Source organism: Gorilla gorilla, chromosome X, assembly GCF_029281585.2.
Source record: "Gorilla gorilla gorilla isolate KB3781 chromosome X, NHGRI_mGorGor1-v2.1_pri, whole genome shotgun sequence".
Lineage (NCBI taxonomy): Eukaryota > Metazoa > Chordata > Mammalia > Primates > Hominidae > Gorilla > Gorilla gorilla.
The window spans coordinates 59,399,988-59,417,609 of record NC_073247.2 but is presented as its reverse complement, the minus strand read 5'-3'; the positions used below and the strand labels follow the sequence as shown (position 1 = coordinate 59,417,609).

Genomic DNA, 17,622 nt, shown 5'->3' with positions numbered 1-17,622 from the left:
AGTGATCCACCTGCCTCGGCCTCTCAAAGTGCTGGGATTACAGGCGTGAGCCACCGCACTGGGCCATTGTTTTTGTTTTTGAGACAGAGTCTCACTCTGTCGCCCCAGGCTGGAGCACAGTGGCGTGATCTCGGCTCACTGCAACCTCCGCCTGCCGGGTTCAAGCTATTCTCCTGCCTCAGCCTTCCGAGTAGCTGGGACTACAGGCCAGGCGCAGACCACCACGCCTGGCTAATTTTTGTATTTTTGTAGAGACGAGGTTTTGCCATGTTGGCCAGGCTGGTATCGAACTTCTGGCCTCAAGCGACCCACCAACCTTGGCCCCCCAAACTGCTGGGATTACAGGTGTGAGCCACCGTGCCCGGCCCATTCTTACATGTTTAAGGCATCATAGGAATTTTAACATTGGATCTACAAGTTCCATTTTAGAGTTTTGATTGGTACAATTGGTAATGTATTCTTTTTTCTTTTTCTTTTTCTTTTTTTTTTTTGAGACTGAGTCTCACTCTGTCACCCAGGCTGCAGTGCAGTGACACTATCTTGGTTCACTGCAACCTCTGCCTCCCGGTTCAAGGGATTCTCCTGCCTCAGCCTCCCGAGTAGTTGGGATTACAGGCGCTCGCCACCACGCCCGGCTAATTTTTTGTATTTTTAGTAGAGACGGGGTTTCACCGTGTTGGCCAGGCTGGTCTCAAACTCCTGACCTCAGGTGATCCACCCGCCTCGGCCTCCCAAAGTGCTGGGATTACAGGCATGAGCCACCGCGCCCGGCCAGAAGTCATCTTTATTATGTAGAGGTTTCCCCCTTACGAGATGGTTGTGTGTGAGTATGGATGAGTTTACGAAAGCAACTGACAGACCTGTGAAATAATGATGCCAATACAGGAAGGTCCAAGGTAAATGAAAGCCCGGTGAAATTCCTGGAGGCGCAACTCAGGGTGGGGTCTTGGGATGTCAGGAAAGAGGAAGGGAAGGCTGTAGGTCTGGGTGTTTTGTGAGCTATTTGCACCTGAGGATATATGGGTGAGACCCTCCGCCTTGTGCGAGCCGGCTTGCATGCGTCTGGCATACAGAAGCGCTCAGTGAATGTTGAATAAGTGAACAAATGAGTGAATCAACTAATTTTGGGAAGCTTCTTGTATGCCAAACAACCTGCTAGCACTTTTCATACATTATCTTTAATCCTCAGAACAACCCTGCCAGACAGGTATTTTGACCCCCATTTAACAGGCCAGGAAAGCTGAGGCTGGGAGAGGGGAGGTCCCCTTCCCTATTCAAACCTGGATCTTTGTGATTCCAGAAGTCGTCATTCACCGAAGGGACCAGATTCATCCACCCGTCAAGAATTTATTAAGCACATATTGCGCAGCGCAATGAACACAGTACAACCGCTCTCGATGGCATGGAACAGGCGGAATACTCCCGGAAGACCAGCTGGGCGGCTGGACTGCGGACAGCGAAAGGGCGGGGTTTCTGGCCCGCACCTTCAGGGAATGTAGCTGCCTCTGCCTCATAGTTATGGCTTTGGCTGAGAGAGCACAGACAGATCGAGGTTGGAGCGCGGTCTAGGGCTCAGATATTACAAATATTGGCCGAAAGAGGGCGCGGTTCCGCAGCTAAAAGCTTGGCCGGGAGACCCTCCGTGCGCCGACTGGCCACCGATGCGCAGGCGCAGAGGACCCAAGGAGCGGCTTAATATTACCTTGCAGAGGGATAATTTGAGAAGAGAGGGCGTGGCTCCGAAAGCGACGCAAACATAGAGGCGTGGTTCAACCAAATCAACCCTCGCCTATTTGTCGCTGCCCCTGAGGGCGTGGTCTGGGTGCTGCTTCTCGGAATGAGGGCGGGCCGAATCGCGTTTTTCCTCCTCGTCGGAGGCGTCGCTTAGGGTGGGCCCTCGAATCGCCGTTCAGCGATTGGCCGCCTCGCTAATGGGTCGTGGCCAGACGGGCCGTCCATCCCCAGTGCGGTCACTTCCTGTGGAGTTTCCCCATCCCTGGGAGGGGGGAGGAGGGGGAAGAAGACGAGGGGGAGGAGGGCGGTCGTCCGGGGTTAGGTTGAGGGGGGGCGTCGGTCCGTTCTGGGCGGGGGATGACTCACAGCCCATCCCATCTCCCCGACACCGCCCGCCCGCGCAGTGCTAGCTCCATGGCTTAGCGGAGGAGGCGGCGGTGGCGAGCTGGGGGGAGGGGGGACTCTTATTTTGTTAGGGGGACCGGGCCGAGGCCCGACCGGCCTGGCAGGGCTCGCCCGGGGCCGGGCGTCATGTCTCATGCGGCCGAACCAGCTCGGGATGGCGTAGAGGCCAGCGCGGAGGGCCCTCGAGCCGTGTTCGTGCTGTTGGAGGAGCGCAGGCCGGCCGACTCGGCTCAGCTGCTCAGGTGCGGGGCCGCCTGGGGCCGGGAGTGCCGACTGGGGCTCCCAGGGGCCTGATCTCGGGGGCAGCGGGGGCCCCGGACTGGGATTGGAGGCCCTCGGCCTAGCCTTGGAGGACGTCGGGGCGCCCGTCTTGGGGGGGCACCTAAGGAATCCGGCAGTGGCCTGCTTGGATTGTGGCTTTATTAAAGGAGTCGTGGGAGTGCATTAAGCGGGGTCTGGGTCAGGTTTGGGGAGCCCTTGACTGCGTCTAGAGGGGCCTATTCTGGAGTATCCAGAAACTGGTCTGAGATAGCTGAACTTGGCAGACAGGGTCTCTGATTAGAGGCTGAATTCGGGGATTTTCAGTCGGACATGAGGGGAATGAATTTGAGGGGACACTGTCAGGTCAGTCACTGGTTTTAAGGGAATCCTAGAATCTTTTTCCCTCAGTGTGGGAGAAGGGGTCCTGAGGGACAGAAGTGCTGTCTTGGGAGCTTGGTGCCTCTCAGTGACTGGTTGCTGTGTTTGGGGATAACATGAATCTGGAGGGATTTGGAGGTATCTCAGATATGCTGCCTGGGACCAGCCTTGTGAGTGCGTGTGAATGAACAAGAGAAGCAACATTCAGCAAGACTTGACCAGAATAATCCTTTCCCCTCTGCCCGCCTACCCAGCTGGGGCAGATCCCAAGGATAGTGGCAAAACCCTCTTCCCACACCTGTTAAGGGCCTGAATGGGAGATAGACAGCCAGGCAGAGGGTGATGATGTTACCTCTTAGCTCAGAGGCCTCAGACCTTGTTTGGGAACCCAGAGGAGGCTCTTGTTCATGCTGCTACTTGCTCTAGCCTCTCAGCCCTTCCCACTCCCTAGCCCCACACCCCTTTTCTTTTTATCTTCTTTTCGATCTCCGAGCTCCTGGGGGTAATCTTGAATCTGTCCATAGAGCTGGAACGAGTACAGATTGCACCATCCCTGCCTGGGTGGATCCCCTCTGGCCTCTTCTCATCCTTATTTTCATCAATGGGCTTTGGAGCCCCAGCCCTCCCTGCTCACCCCAGTGCCCATCTCTTCCAACTTCTGTGCAATGGGTGTGTGAGCCCTGGGTGGGGGGGGGGGTCTTTGCCTCCTTTGTGCCTGGGATTGTGCTGAGCTCAGTGACTCGCCCGAGCTTCCTCTTCCCAACTTCCTGGGTGGTTTTAGGGCTCCATCTGAGGGTGAGGAGAGGAAGGAAGACAGATCCTTGGGGAGGGGAGAGGATTCTTGTCAAGTGAAGTCACCAGCAATCTCTCAGCATTCTAAATGTTTAGCTAAATTGAAGGATGCATATTCATCCACGTGTGTGTTAACTGTCCCTTGCTCTCTGGGGCTGAGCAGAGCCTTTCTGTATATCGATTCACCATCTTCTGATTCCTCTGTAACAACCTAGATCATCGCAGTAGTGGACATAGTTAAAGGGATGGGTGTATATGGCTTCTTATTTTGTGCGCCAGTGGGTGTTAGTGTTGGGGGTGTGTGTGTGTTTTGATCTATCCAAAAAAACAGGAGAAGGCTGGGCAGGCTCCTCCGGTAAGAAAAGAATGCTTGTATAAAGTGGATCAACCACCCAAATTCTCCCTCTTGTAAATCCAGTCTGTTGGAGCGAGGGGAGCCTTTGATATTTCTATTTTATATTTAGGCATGTGTTGGTATCCCATGAACTCTGGCTGGGGCTGGGAGAAACTCATTTGTGAAATGGTAGATCTTTACGTCAAGTGAATTATTCCCAGTTCTCTTTGTGATGCATTCAGTTTGTGTTACAAGGGACTGTTATGCTGAGGGATGCCCCTACTTGCTCTGTGTGTGTGTGTGTGTACACACATATACCTGGGCTCACATTTAGCTGTAAAGAAAATAGCAGGGGGTTGGCCGGGCGCAGTGGCTCACACCTGTAATCCCAGCACTTTGGGAGGCCGAGGCAAGCGGATCATGAGGTTAGGAGATCGAGACCATCCTGGCTAATATGGTGAAACCCCGTCTCTACTAAAAATACAAAAATTAGCCGGACGTGGTGGCGTGTGCCTGTAATCCCAGCTACTCGGGAGGCTGAGGCGTGAGAATCACTTGAACCCAGGAGGCAGAGCTTGCAGTGAGCTGAGATCGCACCACTGTACTCCAGCCTGGTGACATAGTGATACTCTGTCTCAAAAAAAAAAAAAAAAAAAAAAAAGTAGGGGGATATGGGGGCTGGGAGAACTCTGAATAGGAAGTCAGGAATCCTTCTATAAAGTGAATTGTTATTCCTAAATTCTGTTTTCCTCAAACCCAGGTTGTTACAGTGTGGGGGTTGGGATGCAGGCGTTCTTATTATTCTGACTCCTAAGGGACTATGAGTAACACAGTGGGGAAGGGAAAGGGGGATGGGGGAAGGAGGTGGGAATTCATGGTGGTGTGGTACCCAGCAAGGTGGCCAAATATGAGGGGCTTGTGCCCTCCTCTTCGTTCTCCCCCTCTCTCTCTCTCTTTCTCTGTCTCAGGGGAGGGCTGGGGAATAAGGTCCTTCATTCAATCACTGACCACCACTCCACCTCCCCCTCAGCCTGAACTCTTTGCTTCCGGAATCCGGGATTGTTGCTGACATAGAATTAGAAAACGTCCTTGATCCTGACAGCTTCTACGAGCTCAAAAGCCAACCCTTACCCCTTCGCTCAAGGTATGTATGACTTGTCTATCTGATTCCCCTCCCAATTCCTCAGCCCTCCTCTCCCCTCTTGATGGGCAGAGGCCCTCAGTACCAGCCCAACCCATTCTTTCACCAGCCTGCGTTTTCTAGGTGGTAAAATTAGGGACCAGAAAGAGCATGTCACACAGGAAAGTAGGTGGCCAAGCTAGGACTCCAGTATCTCTGTCAAGACCTCCCCTGCCTGCCCCCAGCCCACCTGCACACCCATTCATATGCAAGTGTTTCAGCCTCAGGTGTTCCAGCCGGCCTGGAGTGCTCAGAGATAGGGCGTGGCCTGCTTAAACTCATGTCCCCGGGTGGGCGGGGACATGCCTCTAGCCCCAACTCAGTCCCTTCCCACACTACCAACTCACCCACCCTCAGCCCTTGAGGAGCCCCTGCTGGTCTCTTCTTTCCCCAAGCTTGGAAGTCTAAATGTGCTGAGTCATCGGCCCGGGCTCTGAGAGAGGGGACGGGAGGGGGAAGAGGGGCAGGAAGAGAGTATTGTGAAATCTCCGAGGTTTTCAAGACTGACTAGCTCCTGGGACCAGAGGCCCAGGCAGGGGAGGAAGAGGAACCTGGGGCTTCTCCTGTCACCTGACGCCCACCCCCAGGAGCTCAGAGAGCTTCTCTAGCCTCACATTGGGCTTAGGAGCCCTCTGTATCCACATTCTGCTGCCAAAGCCTCAATTCTGCTTCTTCTGCTCTCCTGTAAATAGGACAAACCCCCACTTGCAGAGCTGAACAATAGCATCTCCACTTAATATGTGAACAGGCTCAAATCTAGGCTTCACCATAAGGACCAAAGGCTAAAACTCCCCCACCAGACTGACCTCCAGTGTGTCCCCCATCAGACTGTGACCCCTGAGAGCCATCACCAAGCCTGGTTCCTGTGTCTCTGCTTCTACATTGTGGCCTCGGAAGGCAGAGAACAGGCCTGGTTCCTGTGTCTGCTCCGTCACGCTAAGACCCTTTAGGCTTGGGATGAGACTTTTAGCTTACCTAAAATATGGCCCCATATTTCCCATTCCACAGCCTCCCAATATCACTGCAGGCCACACCAGCCACCCCAGCTACACTCTCTGCATCGTCTTCTGCAGGGGGCTCCAGGACCCCTGCCATGTCGTCATCTTCTTCATCGAGGGTCTTGCTGCGGCAGCAGCTAATGCGGGCCCAGGCGCAGGAGCAGGAGAGGCGTGAGCGTCGGGAACAGGCCGCCGCGGCTCCCTTCCCCAGTCCTGCACCTGCCTCTCCTGCCATCTCTGTGGTTGGCGTCTCTGCTGGGGGCCACACATTGAGCCGTCCACCCCCTGCTCAGGTGCCCAGGGAGGTGCTCAAGGTAAGGTGAGATCCAGAGGCCCTGGGAGGGGGCTCCTAGTGACTGAGGAGTGATCCTAGGAGCTAGGGATGGCCTCGATGTGCTGGTGATTTGGGGGCAAGGTCTTAGGGGCTCTAAGGAAGGTCCCTGGTACTGTTTAAATTATCTGTGTTCATGTCTCATGTGTTTTGGGTTTCTGAGATGATCTTTTGAAATTGCGAGGAGTTCGTGGGGGCCATGAGGATGTCTTGGTGGACCATGGAGGCTCATGAGTGCCCCAAGTGGGCCCTGGCTTTGTAGGAAGAGCTTCATGTGTGTGGGATACATTAGTTCTTTGGCCATTAGGGGGTCTTGGGAAGCATTGTATGGTTCCCAGGTCTATTAGGTGGTGTCAGAGACTAGGTGGGGAATCTTGGGGACTGTGACAGGGTTTTCCAGAAACTACGAGGGATCCTGTCAGTCATGGGTGGATCTTGGCAGCTGTGAAGGATTTCTGAGAAAGAGAGTTTGGGTCCTGGGGGAGACTCGCCAATATTTTTGGGTTGTTCTCAGATTCTGGGCCCAGCTTGTCTGCCTGAGTCTAGGCACCAATGAGTTAGGAGGGTCAGGCTGGGGCTCAGAATTCACCCCTTTGACTCCTGTTCTGCCTTGTCCCCTCTCTTTCCTTGTCTACCTTATTTCACAGGTGCAGACCCATCTGGAGAACCCAACGCGCTACCACCTGCAGCAGGCGCGCCGGCAGCAGGTGAAACAGTACCTGTCCACCACACTTGGGCCCAAGCTGGCTTCCCAGGCCCTCACCCCACCGCCGGGGCCCGCAAGTGCCCAGCCACTGCCTGCCCCCGAGGCTGCCCACACTACCGGCCCCACAGGCAGTGCGCCCAACAGCCCCATGGCACTGCTCACCATCGGGTCCAGCTCAGAGAAGGAGGTAAGAGGCTACAGCCAAACCTCCTCCCACATTCCCCTCCCAAATTCTTCTAAACCTGTATAATATTTACTTCTTTCCCTAGATTGATGATGTCATTGATGAGATCATCAGCCTGGAGTCCAGTTACAATGATGAAATGCTCAGCTATCTGCCCGGAGGCACCACAGGACTGCAGCTCCCCAGCACGGTGAGGCCCTGAGATGGGAGGTTGGTCTGAAAATTAGGGCATTTCTGTATCACCAAGACCATACTCAGTCTGGCTGTGTGTATATGAGACCCTTGCCTTGATTGTGCTAAGATAGAGAGGGAGGCCTTATGACGAGAACAGGGTATGTCAACAATGCCCTTGGACCTTGTTGGACTGTGTTGAGAGGTGGACCATGTAGACTGTGAGAGATACAGGTGGGGAGTTCACTGAGACAGTAGGGCATATCAAGGTGCTTGGGCTTTGCTGTGAGAAGTACCAAGAGATGATAATCTTTTTTTTTTTTTTTTTCGAGACGGAGTCTCACTCTGTCACCCAGGCTAGAGTGCAGTGGCGCGATCTCAGCTCACTGCAACCTCTGCCTCCCAGGTCCAAGCGATTCTCCTACCTCAGCCTCCTGAGTAGCTGGGATTATAGGCACGTGCCACCACACCAAGCTAATTTTTGTATTTTTAGTAGAGACGGGGTTTCATCATGTTGGTCAGGCGGGTCTTGAACTCCTGACTTCGTGATCTGCCTGCCTCGGCCTCCCAAAGTACTGGGATTACAGGCGTGAGCCACCACACCTGGCCGAGATGAGCATCTTATAGCAACTTGAATGTACCAAGGGATTCAGGTCATCGGGACATATACACCAGATTATGTAATGATTGGAGCATTTTGTTTTATTTTATTTTTACCTTTTTTTCTTTTAAGACAGAGTCTCACTCTGTCACCCTGGCTGGAGTGCAGCGGTGCGATCTTGGCTCACTGCAGCCTCTGGGTTCAAGCGATTTTCGTGCCTCAGCCTCTCATGTAGCTGGGATTACAGGTGTACGCCACTACGCTTGGCTAATTTTTGTATTTTTAGTAGAGACCGGGTTTCACCCTGTGAGCCAGGCTGGTCTTGAACTCCTGACTTCAAGTGATCCACCTGCCTTGGCCTCCCAAAGTGCTGGAATTACAGGTGTGAGCCACCACGCCCGGCCTTGAAGCATAACTAAAGTTTTCAAACTTGCTGTGGGTTATAACAAGTAGTTGAATCTCGTAGTGATTGGAATATACCAAGTGAACTGTGCCAGGAGGCAGAGTCCTTCTAGTCAGTAGATAAAACTTTCTAGAGCAAGGGATATACCATTGTAACATTCTGGTTTTGAACACTCCAAGAGTCTCATAACTTGCTTTATTATATTTATTTATTTATTTTTTGAGACAAAGTCTTGCTCTGTCACCCAGGCTGGAGCGCAATGGTGCTATCTCGGCTCACTGGAACCTCCGCCTACCAAGTTCAAGCGATTCTCTTGCCTCAGCCTACTGAGTAACTGGGACTACAGGCGCGTGCCCCCATGCCCGGCTAATTTTTGTATTTTTAGTAGAGACGGGGTTTCACCGTGTTACCCAGGATGGTCTCAATCTCCTGACTTTGTGATCTGCCTGCCTCGGCCTCCCAAAGTGCTGGGATTACAGGCATGAGCCACCATGCCTGGCCTAACTTGCTTTATTTATTTATTTATTTTTTTTTTGATTGAGTGTTTTTTTTTTTTTTTTTGAGATGGAGTTTCGCTCTCCTTGTCCAGGCTGGAATGCAATGGTGCGATCTCTGCTCATTGCACCCTCTGCCTCCTGGGTTCAAGCGATTCTCCTGCCTCAGCCTCCCAAGTAGCCGAGATTACAGGTGCCCGCCAGCACGCCTGGCTAATTTTTGTATTTTAGTAGAGACGGGGTTTCACTATGTTGGTCAGGCTGGTCTCGAACTCCTGACCTCAGGTGATCCACCTGCCTCGGCCTCCCAAAGTTCTCGGATTACAGGCTTGAGCCACTGCGCCCGGCCTATTTATTTATTTTTGAGACAGGGTCTTGCTCTGTCACCTAGGCTGGAGTGCAGTGGTGTAATCCTGGCTCACTGCAGCCTCCACCTTCCGGGCTCAAGTGATCCTCCCACCTCAGCCTCCCAAGTAACTGGGACCATAGGCTTGTGTCACCATGCCTGGCTAATTTTTTGCATTTTTAGTAGAGACAGGGTCTCACTGTGTTGCCCAGGCTGGTCTCAAACTCCTGAGCTCAAGCCATCTGCCCACCTCGGCCTCCCAAAGTGCTGGGATTACAGACATAGCCACCATGCCTGGTCTCATAACTTGCTTTAGAGCATACCAAGTGGCTGTAGTTTTGCTTTTTTCCAACTTATCAATAGGATGGAAGCATGTATAAAAATGGGACTAATTTATCAGAACTTTTTATTGATTTGGACACAACTAGAGATTGGGACCTTATATCCACCAGACTGGAAGTGGGTTCAAGAAATTAAAGCTCAGCCAGGCACGGTGGCTCACACCTGTAATCCCAGCACTTTGGGAGGCTGAGGCGGGCAGATCACAAGGTCAGGAGATCCAGACCATCCTGGCTAACACAGTGAAACCCCGTCTCTACTAAAAATACGAAAAAATTAGCCGGGCGTGGTGGCGGGTGCCTGTAGTCCCAGCTACTCGGGAGGCTGAGGCAGGAGAATGGCGTGAACCTGGGAGGCAGAGCTTGCAGTGAGCCGAGATTGCGCCACTGCCCTCCAGCCTGGGTGACAGAATGATACTCCGTCTCAAAAAAAAAAAAAAAAAAAAGAGATTAAAACTCATGAAGAAGTGGGATTTGGATATACTTTATTTTATTTGTATTTATTTATTTATTTATTTTGAGATGGAGTCTTGCTCTGTTGCCCAGGCTGGAGTGCAGTGGTGTGATCTTGGCTCACTGCAACCTCTACCTCCTGGGTTCAAGCAACTCTCGTGCTTCAGCCTCTCAAGTAGCTGGGACTACAAGTGCAGGCCACCATGCTCGGCTAATTTTTTTTGTTGTTTTGTATTTTTAGTAGAGATGGAGTTTCACCATGTTGGCCAGGCTGGTCATGAACTCCTGACCTCAAGTGATCCGCCCGCCTCGGCCTCCCAAAGTGCTGGGATTACAGGCGTGAGCCACTGCACCTGGCCCTGGGTATACTTCAGATTGACGTGCTCCTCTGGAGTATATCCAGGAAAGTGTGAAGGAGAGGAAAAAAAAAAAACTAGGCTGACATAAAGCAGTGCTAATTGAATAGTTGGATAAGAATCTCCTGAGAGAACAGAATGTGCAGGAAGATACTGGAGTCAGGACCTTGGTCCACAGCAGCAGGAGACCCTGATGTGGAAGATGGTACAACTTGATCAGAGTGGAAGATGGTACAACTTGATCAGAGTGAAAGACTGGAGATTAGGTTGGAATTCTCCAGAAGGCCAGATTTTGGATAGAATGTTGTCATGACAATTTACCAAGGTCGGAGAAGATTGGGTTGGAGTGTTCCAAGAATGCTGGATTGGAATGTTGTGCTGGGAGGAGCTAACGGACTGGAATGTCCCATCAGAGCCGACAAAGACCTGAGAAGGGTGGTTTTCCAGCATTTCTTCTCAGAGCCAGCCCCGGGGTTTGGGAAAGGGGCTTTAGAGGTCACTGAGGGATATGAGGGACTGGAGGAAGTGATAAGCAGGCCAGGCAGGCTCCAGTCTCCCAGCGAAGCAAGGTAGGTCCGGTTTGCTCTGTCCTCCCTGTTTGGTCGCCATGTGAATTTGCCTTGAAGGAGAAGCAAGGGTTCTGGTGCTGAGTCAGCCAGTCCTTGCATTAGAGGGTGCCCCATCTTTGGGATATGTGGAAGCTCAGGAACCTGGTTCTGAGGAGGAGCCAAGCCTGGGGTTTGTTCCCAACTGGTGGTTCTCTGCCCTCTCTGCCCCCAGCTGCCTGTGTCAGGGAATCTGCTTGATGTGTACAGTAGTCAAGGCGTGGCCACACCAGCCATCACTGTCAGCAACTCCTGCCCAGCTGAGCTGCCCAACATCAAACGGGAGATCTCTGGTAGGTGATAGGGTCTTGGCCCCATGGCCCTACACTTTACCCCAGGTGAGCCCTGTGCCTACCAGGTCTAGAGATGGGCCTGATTCTGAGGGGAATGGTTTGGACATATGGAAATGGAGGCTGTTTGTCCCCTTTCCCCGTATGGCTTGTGGTCTTGCTTTCACCCCACTTCAGTTCCTCTCATCTTGGATTTAACAACCAGCCTATCACCATGGCTTAAAATAGTAAAAAGAAGGCACTTTTTAAAAAAGGCATTTCCCCTGCTTTTGGCTACCAAACCCTACCTTAGCATCTGCATGTGTTTCTTGCCTTCCTGTGCTCAGAGGCCCTGATCACTCCACTCTTTTCCAGAGACCGAGGCAAAGGCCCTTTTGAAGGAACGGCAGAAGAAAGACAATCACAACCTAAGTAAGCCAGAGAGCGTGTGCATTGCCCGGGTGCTGTGCAGGCCTGCCTCACCCCGAGTCCTGGCCCCCCATGGGGAACTCCTTCCCTGCAACAGCCTCCCAACTCCCTACTTTCTGTCTCTTCCATTTTTGGCTAATTGACAACTCTTTCTCCCACTCTTTCTTCCTCTCCTCCCCTCTCCAAAGTTGAGCGTCGCAGGCGATTCAACATTAACGACAGGATCAAGGAACTGGGCACTCTCATCCCTAAGTCCAGTGACCCGTGAGTCTGGGCTGGGACCCTCAGGCCAGCGGGAGGTGGGGCAGGCGTCCCATGCTACTAAAATTGTGCCTTGGTGGGCTCACCAGGCAGTCTCGGCCCAGGCATTTCTCCTCTGTCTGGTTCTTTCTCAGCCTGAGCAGGGTTGCAGACCCTCACTATGTCAGCACCTAAAATTTTAGGCACATAATGTTATGGTCTGTGTGCCCCATCTGGTCCCCATAGGATATATGCACCTACTTTTCTGTTCACTTAGTACTTCCTTTTTTTTTTTTCTTTTTTTTGAGATGGAGTCTCATGCTGTCACCCAGGCTGGAGTGCAGTGGTGCAATGGTACTTCCTTTATTTATTCAAGATTTATTTATTGGCCGGGTGTGGTGGCTCATGCCTGTAATCCCAGCACTTTGGGAGGCCAAGGCGGGTGGATCACCTAAGGTCAGGAGTTTCAGACTAGCCTGGCCAACATGATGAAACCCCGTCTCTACTAAAAAATACAAAAATTAGCCAGGTGCAGTGGCTCACACTTGTAATCCTGGCACTTTGGGAGGCCAAGGCAGGCGGATCACGAGGTCAGGAGTTGAAGGCCAACATGGTGAAACCCTGTCTCCACTAAAAATAAAAAAAATTTAGCTGGGCGTGGTGGCACGCACCTGTAATCCCCGCTACTCGGGATGCTGAGGCAGGAGAATCGCTTGAACCCGGGAGGTGGAGGTTGCAGTGAGCCAATATGGTGCCACTGCACTCCAGCCTGGGTGACAGAGCAAGACTTTGTCTCAAAAACAACAACAAAAAAAGATGGCCGGGCGCAGTGGCTCACGCCTGTAATCCCAGCACTTTGGGAGGCCGAGGCGGGTGGATCACGAGGTCAGGAGATCGAGACCATTCTGGCCAACATGGTGAAACCCCATTTCTATTAAAAATATAAAAATTAGCGGGGCGTGGTGGTGGGCACCTGTAATCCCAGCACTTGGGGAGGCCGAGACGGGTGGATCACTTGAGGTCAGGATTTTGAGACCAGCCTGGCCAACATGGTGAAACCCCATCTCTACAAAAAATACAAAAAAAATTAGCTGGGCGTGGTGGCGTAGGCCTGTAATCTCAGCTACTCAGAAGGCTGAGGCAGGAGAATCGCTTGAACCCGAGAAGTGGAGGTTGTAGTGAGCCGAGATTGTGCCACTGCTCTCCAGCCTGGGTGACAGAGCGAGACTCCATCCCCCACCGCCCCGCAAAAAAAAAGGAAAAGAGAAAGATTTATTTATTGAGCCTCTGGTTTGTGCCAGGTACCATATTAGGCCCTAAAGATACCAGAGGGAACAAAACAGACCTCATGAAACTGATGTTTTAGTGGGGGCAGACAAATAGTAAATAAGTAAACATCGATGAGATCCATTATGATGAGTGTTATGAGAAGAATAAAGACTGGAAGGAAAATGGGAGAATGTTGGAGAGGGTTAGTTTGGGATAAGGAAGGTGAGGACAGGGCAGGCCCCAACTGACAAGGAAACGTTTGAATAAAGAGCCTAAGGAGGCAAGGCGGGGAGCCACATGGGTGTCTGGGGGTAAGAGTATTCAAGGCAGAGGGCACGGCTGGGATTGATGCCCTGAGATGGGAGTGGTTTTCCATATTCTAGGAGCACTGAGAGACCAATGTGGCTGTAGTGAGATCAATTGGAGGGACATAGGGAAGAGAGGAATCCTAAGGGGTCAGGTCAGAGACGGCTTCCAGGGTTTGGAGTGTGATGGGGCACCATTGTAAGATTCCAGGCGGGAAGTTTTCCTCTGGGTACTCCATACCTTTGAAAGACCCCAGCCTCAAGTTCTAAGCATGTGGTGGGAGGCTCCCACCTGGTGCAATCCCCGCCTCAGCTCCTGAGAAACCCCTCATGTGGCATTTCCTGCTTGCCTCCCACTTGGGCCCCACAGGGAGATGCGCTGGAACAAGGGCACCATCCTGAAGGCCTCTGTGGATTATATCCGCAAGCTGCAGAAGGAGCAGCAGCGCTCCAAAGACCTGGAGAGCCGGCAGCGATCCCTGGAGCAGGCCAACCGCAGCCTGCAGCTCCGAATTCAGGTTTGAAAAGAGGAGATGGTGGTGGGGGAAGAGGGGGAAAGCTTCCTGCAGGTGGAGGCAGAGAGAGAGCAGGCCAGGGTTTCCCTTCCTGGCATACTTGGGGGATCCCTGGGCTTCCCAGATCACACGATGATGATAGTGATAATGATAAATAATAATCATAATATTAACAAGGATAATAATATTGCTAATGTACATAGCATTTATCTTGTGCTCTGTACTGTGACAAGAGCTTTATATCCACTAACTTATTCAATCCTCAGAATTCTATGAGATAGGGGCCATTATTTTATTTATTTATTTATTTATTTTTGAGATGGAGTTTCGCTCGTTGCCTAGGCTGGAGTGCAGTGGCGCAATCTCGGCTCACCGCAACCTCCGCCTCCCGGGTTCAAGCAATTCTCCTGTCTCAGCCTCCTGAGTAGCTAGGATTATAGGCATGCACCACCACACCCAGCTAATTTTTGTATTTTTAGTAGAGATGGGGTTTCTCCATGTTGGTCAAGCTGGTCTCGAACTCCTGACCTCAGGTGATCCACCTGCCTCGGCCTCCCAAAGTGATTACAGGCGTGAGCCACCGCGCCCAGCCTAGGGGCCATTATTATATACCCACTTTACAGTTTGCGACTCTGAAGCTTCAGAGATGTTAAGCACCTTGCCTAAAGTTTTGGAACTAGTGAGTAGCAGAAGCTGAATTCCAACCCAGGGAACCTACCCTTTTCAACCTTTATACTCCTCTGCCTCTGAGGGACTCTGAACCCTACTTATCCTGCACCCAACCCCTATTTTTTACAGGAACTAGAACTGCAGGCCCAGATCCATGGCCTGCCAGTACCTCCCACTCCAGGGCTGCTTTCCTTGGCCACGACTTCGGCTTCTGACAGCCTCAAGCCAGAGCAGCTGGACATTGAGGAGGAGGGCAGGCCAGGCGCAGCAACGTTCCATGTAGGGGGGGGACCTGCCCAGAATGCTCCCCATCAGCAGCCCCCCGCACCGCCCTCAGATGCCCTTCTGGACCTGCACTTTCCCAGCGACCACCTGGGGGACCTGGGAGACCCCTTCCACCTGGGGCTGGAGGACATTCTGATGGAGGAGGAGGAGGGGGTGGTGGGAGGACTGTCGGGGGGTGCCCTGTCCCCACTGCGGGCTGCCTCCGATCCCCTGCTCTCTTCAGTGTCCCCTGCTGTCTCCAAGGCCAGCAGCCGCCGCAGCAGCTTCAGCATGGAGGAGGAGTCCTGATCAGGCCTCACCCCTCCCCTGGGACTTTCCCACCCAGGAAAGGAGGACCAGTCAGGATGAGGCCCCGCCTTTTCCCCCACCCTCCCATGAGACTGCCCTGCCCAGGTATCCTGGGGGAAGAGGAGATGTGATCAGGCCCCACCCCTGTAATCAGGCAAGGAGGAGGAGTCAGATGAGGCCCTGCACCTTCCCCGAAGGAACCGCCCAGTGCAGGTATTTCAGAAGGAGAAGGCTGGAGAAGGACATGAGATCAGGGCCTGCCCCCTGGGGATCACAGCCTCACCCCTGCCCCTGTGGGACTCATCCTTGCCCAGGTGAGGGAAGGAGACAGGATGAGGTCTCGCCCCTGTTCCCTAGGGACTGTCCTAGCCAGGTCTCCTGGGAAAGGGAGATGTCAGGATGTTGCTCCATCCTTTGTCTTGGAACCACCAGTCTAGTCCGTCCTGGCACAGAAGAGGAGTCAAGTAATGGAGGTCCCAGCCCTGGGGGTTTAAGCTCTGCCCCTTCCCCATGAACCCTGCCCTGCTCTGCCCAGGCAAGGAACAGAAGCGAGGATGAGACCCAGCCCCTTCCCCTGGGAACTCTCCTGGCCTTCTAGGAATGGAGGAGCCAGGCCCCACCCCTTCCCTATAGGAACAGCCCAGCACAGGTATTTCAGGTGTGAAAGAATCAGTAGGACCAGGCCACCGCTAGTGCTTGTGGAGATCACAGCCCCACCCTTGTCCCTCAGCAACATCCCATCTAAGCATTCCACACTGCAGGGAGGAGTGATACTTAAGCTCCCCTGCCTTAACCTGGGACCAACCTGACCTAACCTAGGAGGGCTCTGAGCCAACCTTGCTCTTGAGGGAGGGGACAGATTATGAAATTTCATGGATGAATTTTCCAGACCTATATCTGGAGTGAGAGGCCCCCACCCTTGGGCAGAGTCCTGCCTTCTTCCTTGAGGGGCAGTTTGGGAAGGTGATGGGTATTAGTGGCGACTGAGTTCAGGTTACCAGAACCAGTACCTCAGTATTCTTTTTCAACATGTAGGGCAAGAGGATGAAGGAAGGGGCTATCCTGGGACCTCCCCAGCCCAGGAAAAACTGGAAGCCTTCCCCCAGCAAGGCAGAAGCTTGGAGGAGGGTTGTAAAAGCATATTGTACCCCCTCATTTGTTTATCTGATTTTTTTATTGCTCCGTATACTGAGAATCTAGGCCACCCCAACCTCTGTTCCCCACCCAGTTCTTCATTTGGAAGAATCACCCCATTTCAGAGTTATCAAGAGACACTCCCCCCTCCATTCCCACCCCTCATACCTACACCCAAGGTTGTCAGCTTTGGATTGCTGGGGCCAGGCCCCATGGAGGGTATACTGAGGGGTCTATAGGTTTGTGATTAAAATAATAAAAGCTAGGCGTGTTTGATGCGCTTTTAACTTTGGCAAAGAGTCTCCTGTCCTTGTTTTTCACTGTGCAGTGAACATAGCCCATGCAGGCCAAGAGGGATAAAAGTCCTTGGGAGAAACAGATTCCAGAAGGATGGATAAAAGAATTTAGAAAGGAAGAGGGCATGGAGGAAGACAATATGCAAACAAAAGACAGTACTTTTAAAGACCAATCACCAGGCACAATTTTAACTGCTGCAAGTGTTTCATCTAATTTATTTCTCTAAAGGGATGTTAGTCAGAACATGCTGCTTCTTACTTCCATTTGGTCTTTGAAGAAGCTGAGGAATATAATTGAACTGTTCTGAAGATATGCAAGCCTGTAAATGGGTGAGGCGGTAAAACAGTAAAGTCAGGTGAGTGAGGGCTCGATTGAAAAATGCCGCTGAGGGCAGAGGGGGAAAGAAGCTTTTCTTGCAAATCCACTTTTGAAACTGATAAAGAAGTCTATGAGGATATTTCCTGGCAGACAACAGAGGTATTTAAGATGGTGGAAAGGACAAAGACAAATATCTGAAAGGCAGAGGAACAGGCAACCAACTGAATTTTGGAACAGATGTTGAGATTTTGGGAGAATTTAAATGAACACAAGTATCTTCTTGAAGGCTGGGAAAAAGTATTTTCCCGCAATTTCTCAACCAGACACTGACTCCTAGAACAAGCATCAGGCCTGGTCCCTCCATTTCCCCCACCAGACTGTGACCTCTGAGGGCTGGAACTGGGCTTGGTCACCGTGACTACCCTAGACTGTGACCACCATACTTGTTATCTCTTTTGTTTTTTTTGAGACAATCTCGCCCTGTCACCCAGGCTGGAGTGCAGTGGCATGATCTCGGCTCACTGCAACCTCTGC

General features: G+C 52.2%; 1 protein-coding gene across 2 annotated transcripts; it reads left to right on the top strand.

The window, feature by feature from the left end:
• Nucleotides 1-1,894: 1,894 nt before the first annotated feature.
• Nucleotides 1,895-16,770, top strand: TFE3 (transcription factor binding to IGHM enhancer 3). Of its 2 annotated transcripts, XM_063703012.1 has the most exons (11): nt 2,010-2,381; nt 4,935-5,048; nt 6,093-6,396; nt 7,061-7,306; nt 7,389-7,493; nt 11,246-11,363; nt 11,715-11,771; nt 11,957-12,032; nt 12,317-12,362; nt 13,953-14,100; nt 14,896-16,770. In XM_063703012.1, exons 1-11 carry the CDS (start codon nt 2,266-2,268, stop codon nt 14,979-14,981), a joined length of 1,416 nt encoding a protein of 471 aa, XP_063559082.1. In that variant the 5' UTR covers nt 2,010-2,265; the 3' UTR covers nt 14,982-16,770. The 2 variants fall into 2 exon arrangements, with proteins under 2 accessions (XP_004064176.2, XP_063559082.1); XM_004064128.4 differs by lacking the exon at nt 12,317-12,362 and having other exon boundaries at nt 1,895-2,381.
• The last annotated feature ends 852 nt before the right edge of the window (nt 16,771-17,622 follow it).

What these genes read in the sequence shown, in the direction of transcription:
- TFE3 (XM_004064128.4), top strand. Translation starts at nt 2,266, where the DNA reads ATGTCTCATGCGGCCGAACCAGCTCGGGATGGCGTAGAGGCCAGCGCG. An exon ending in TGCCCAGGGAGGTGCTCAAG is followed by an intron (nt 6,397 to 7,060) that starts GTAAGGTGAGAT and finishes CTTATTTCACAG; the next exon opens with GTGCAGACCCATCTGGAGAA. An exon ending in GGTCCAGCTCAGAGAAGGAG is followed by an intron (nt 7,307 to 7,388) that starts GTAAGAGGCTAC and finishes TTCTTTCCCTAG; the next exon opens with ATTGATGATGTCATTGATGA.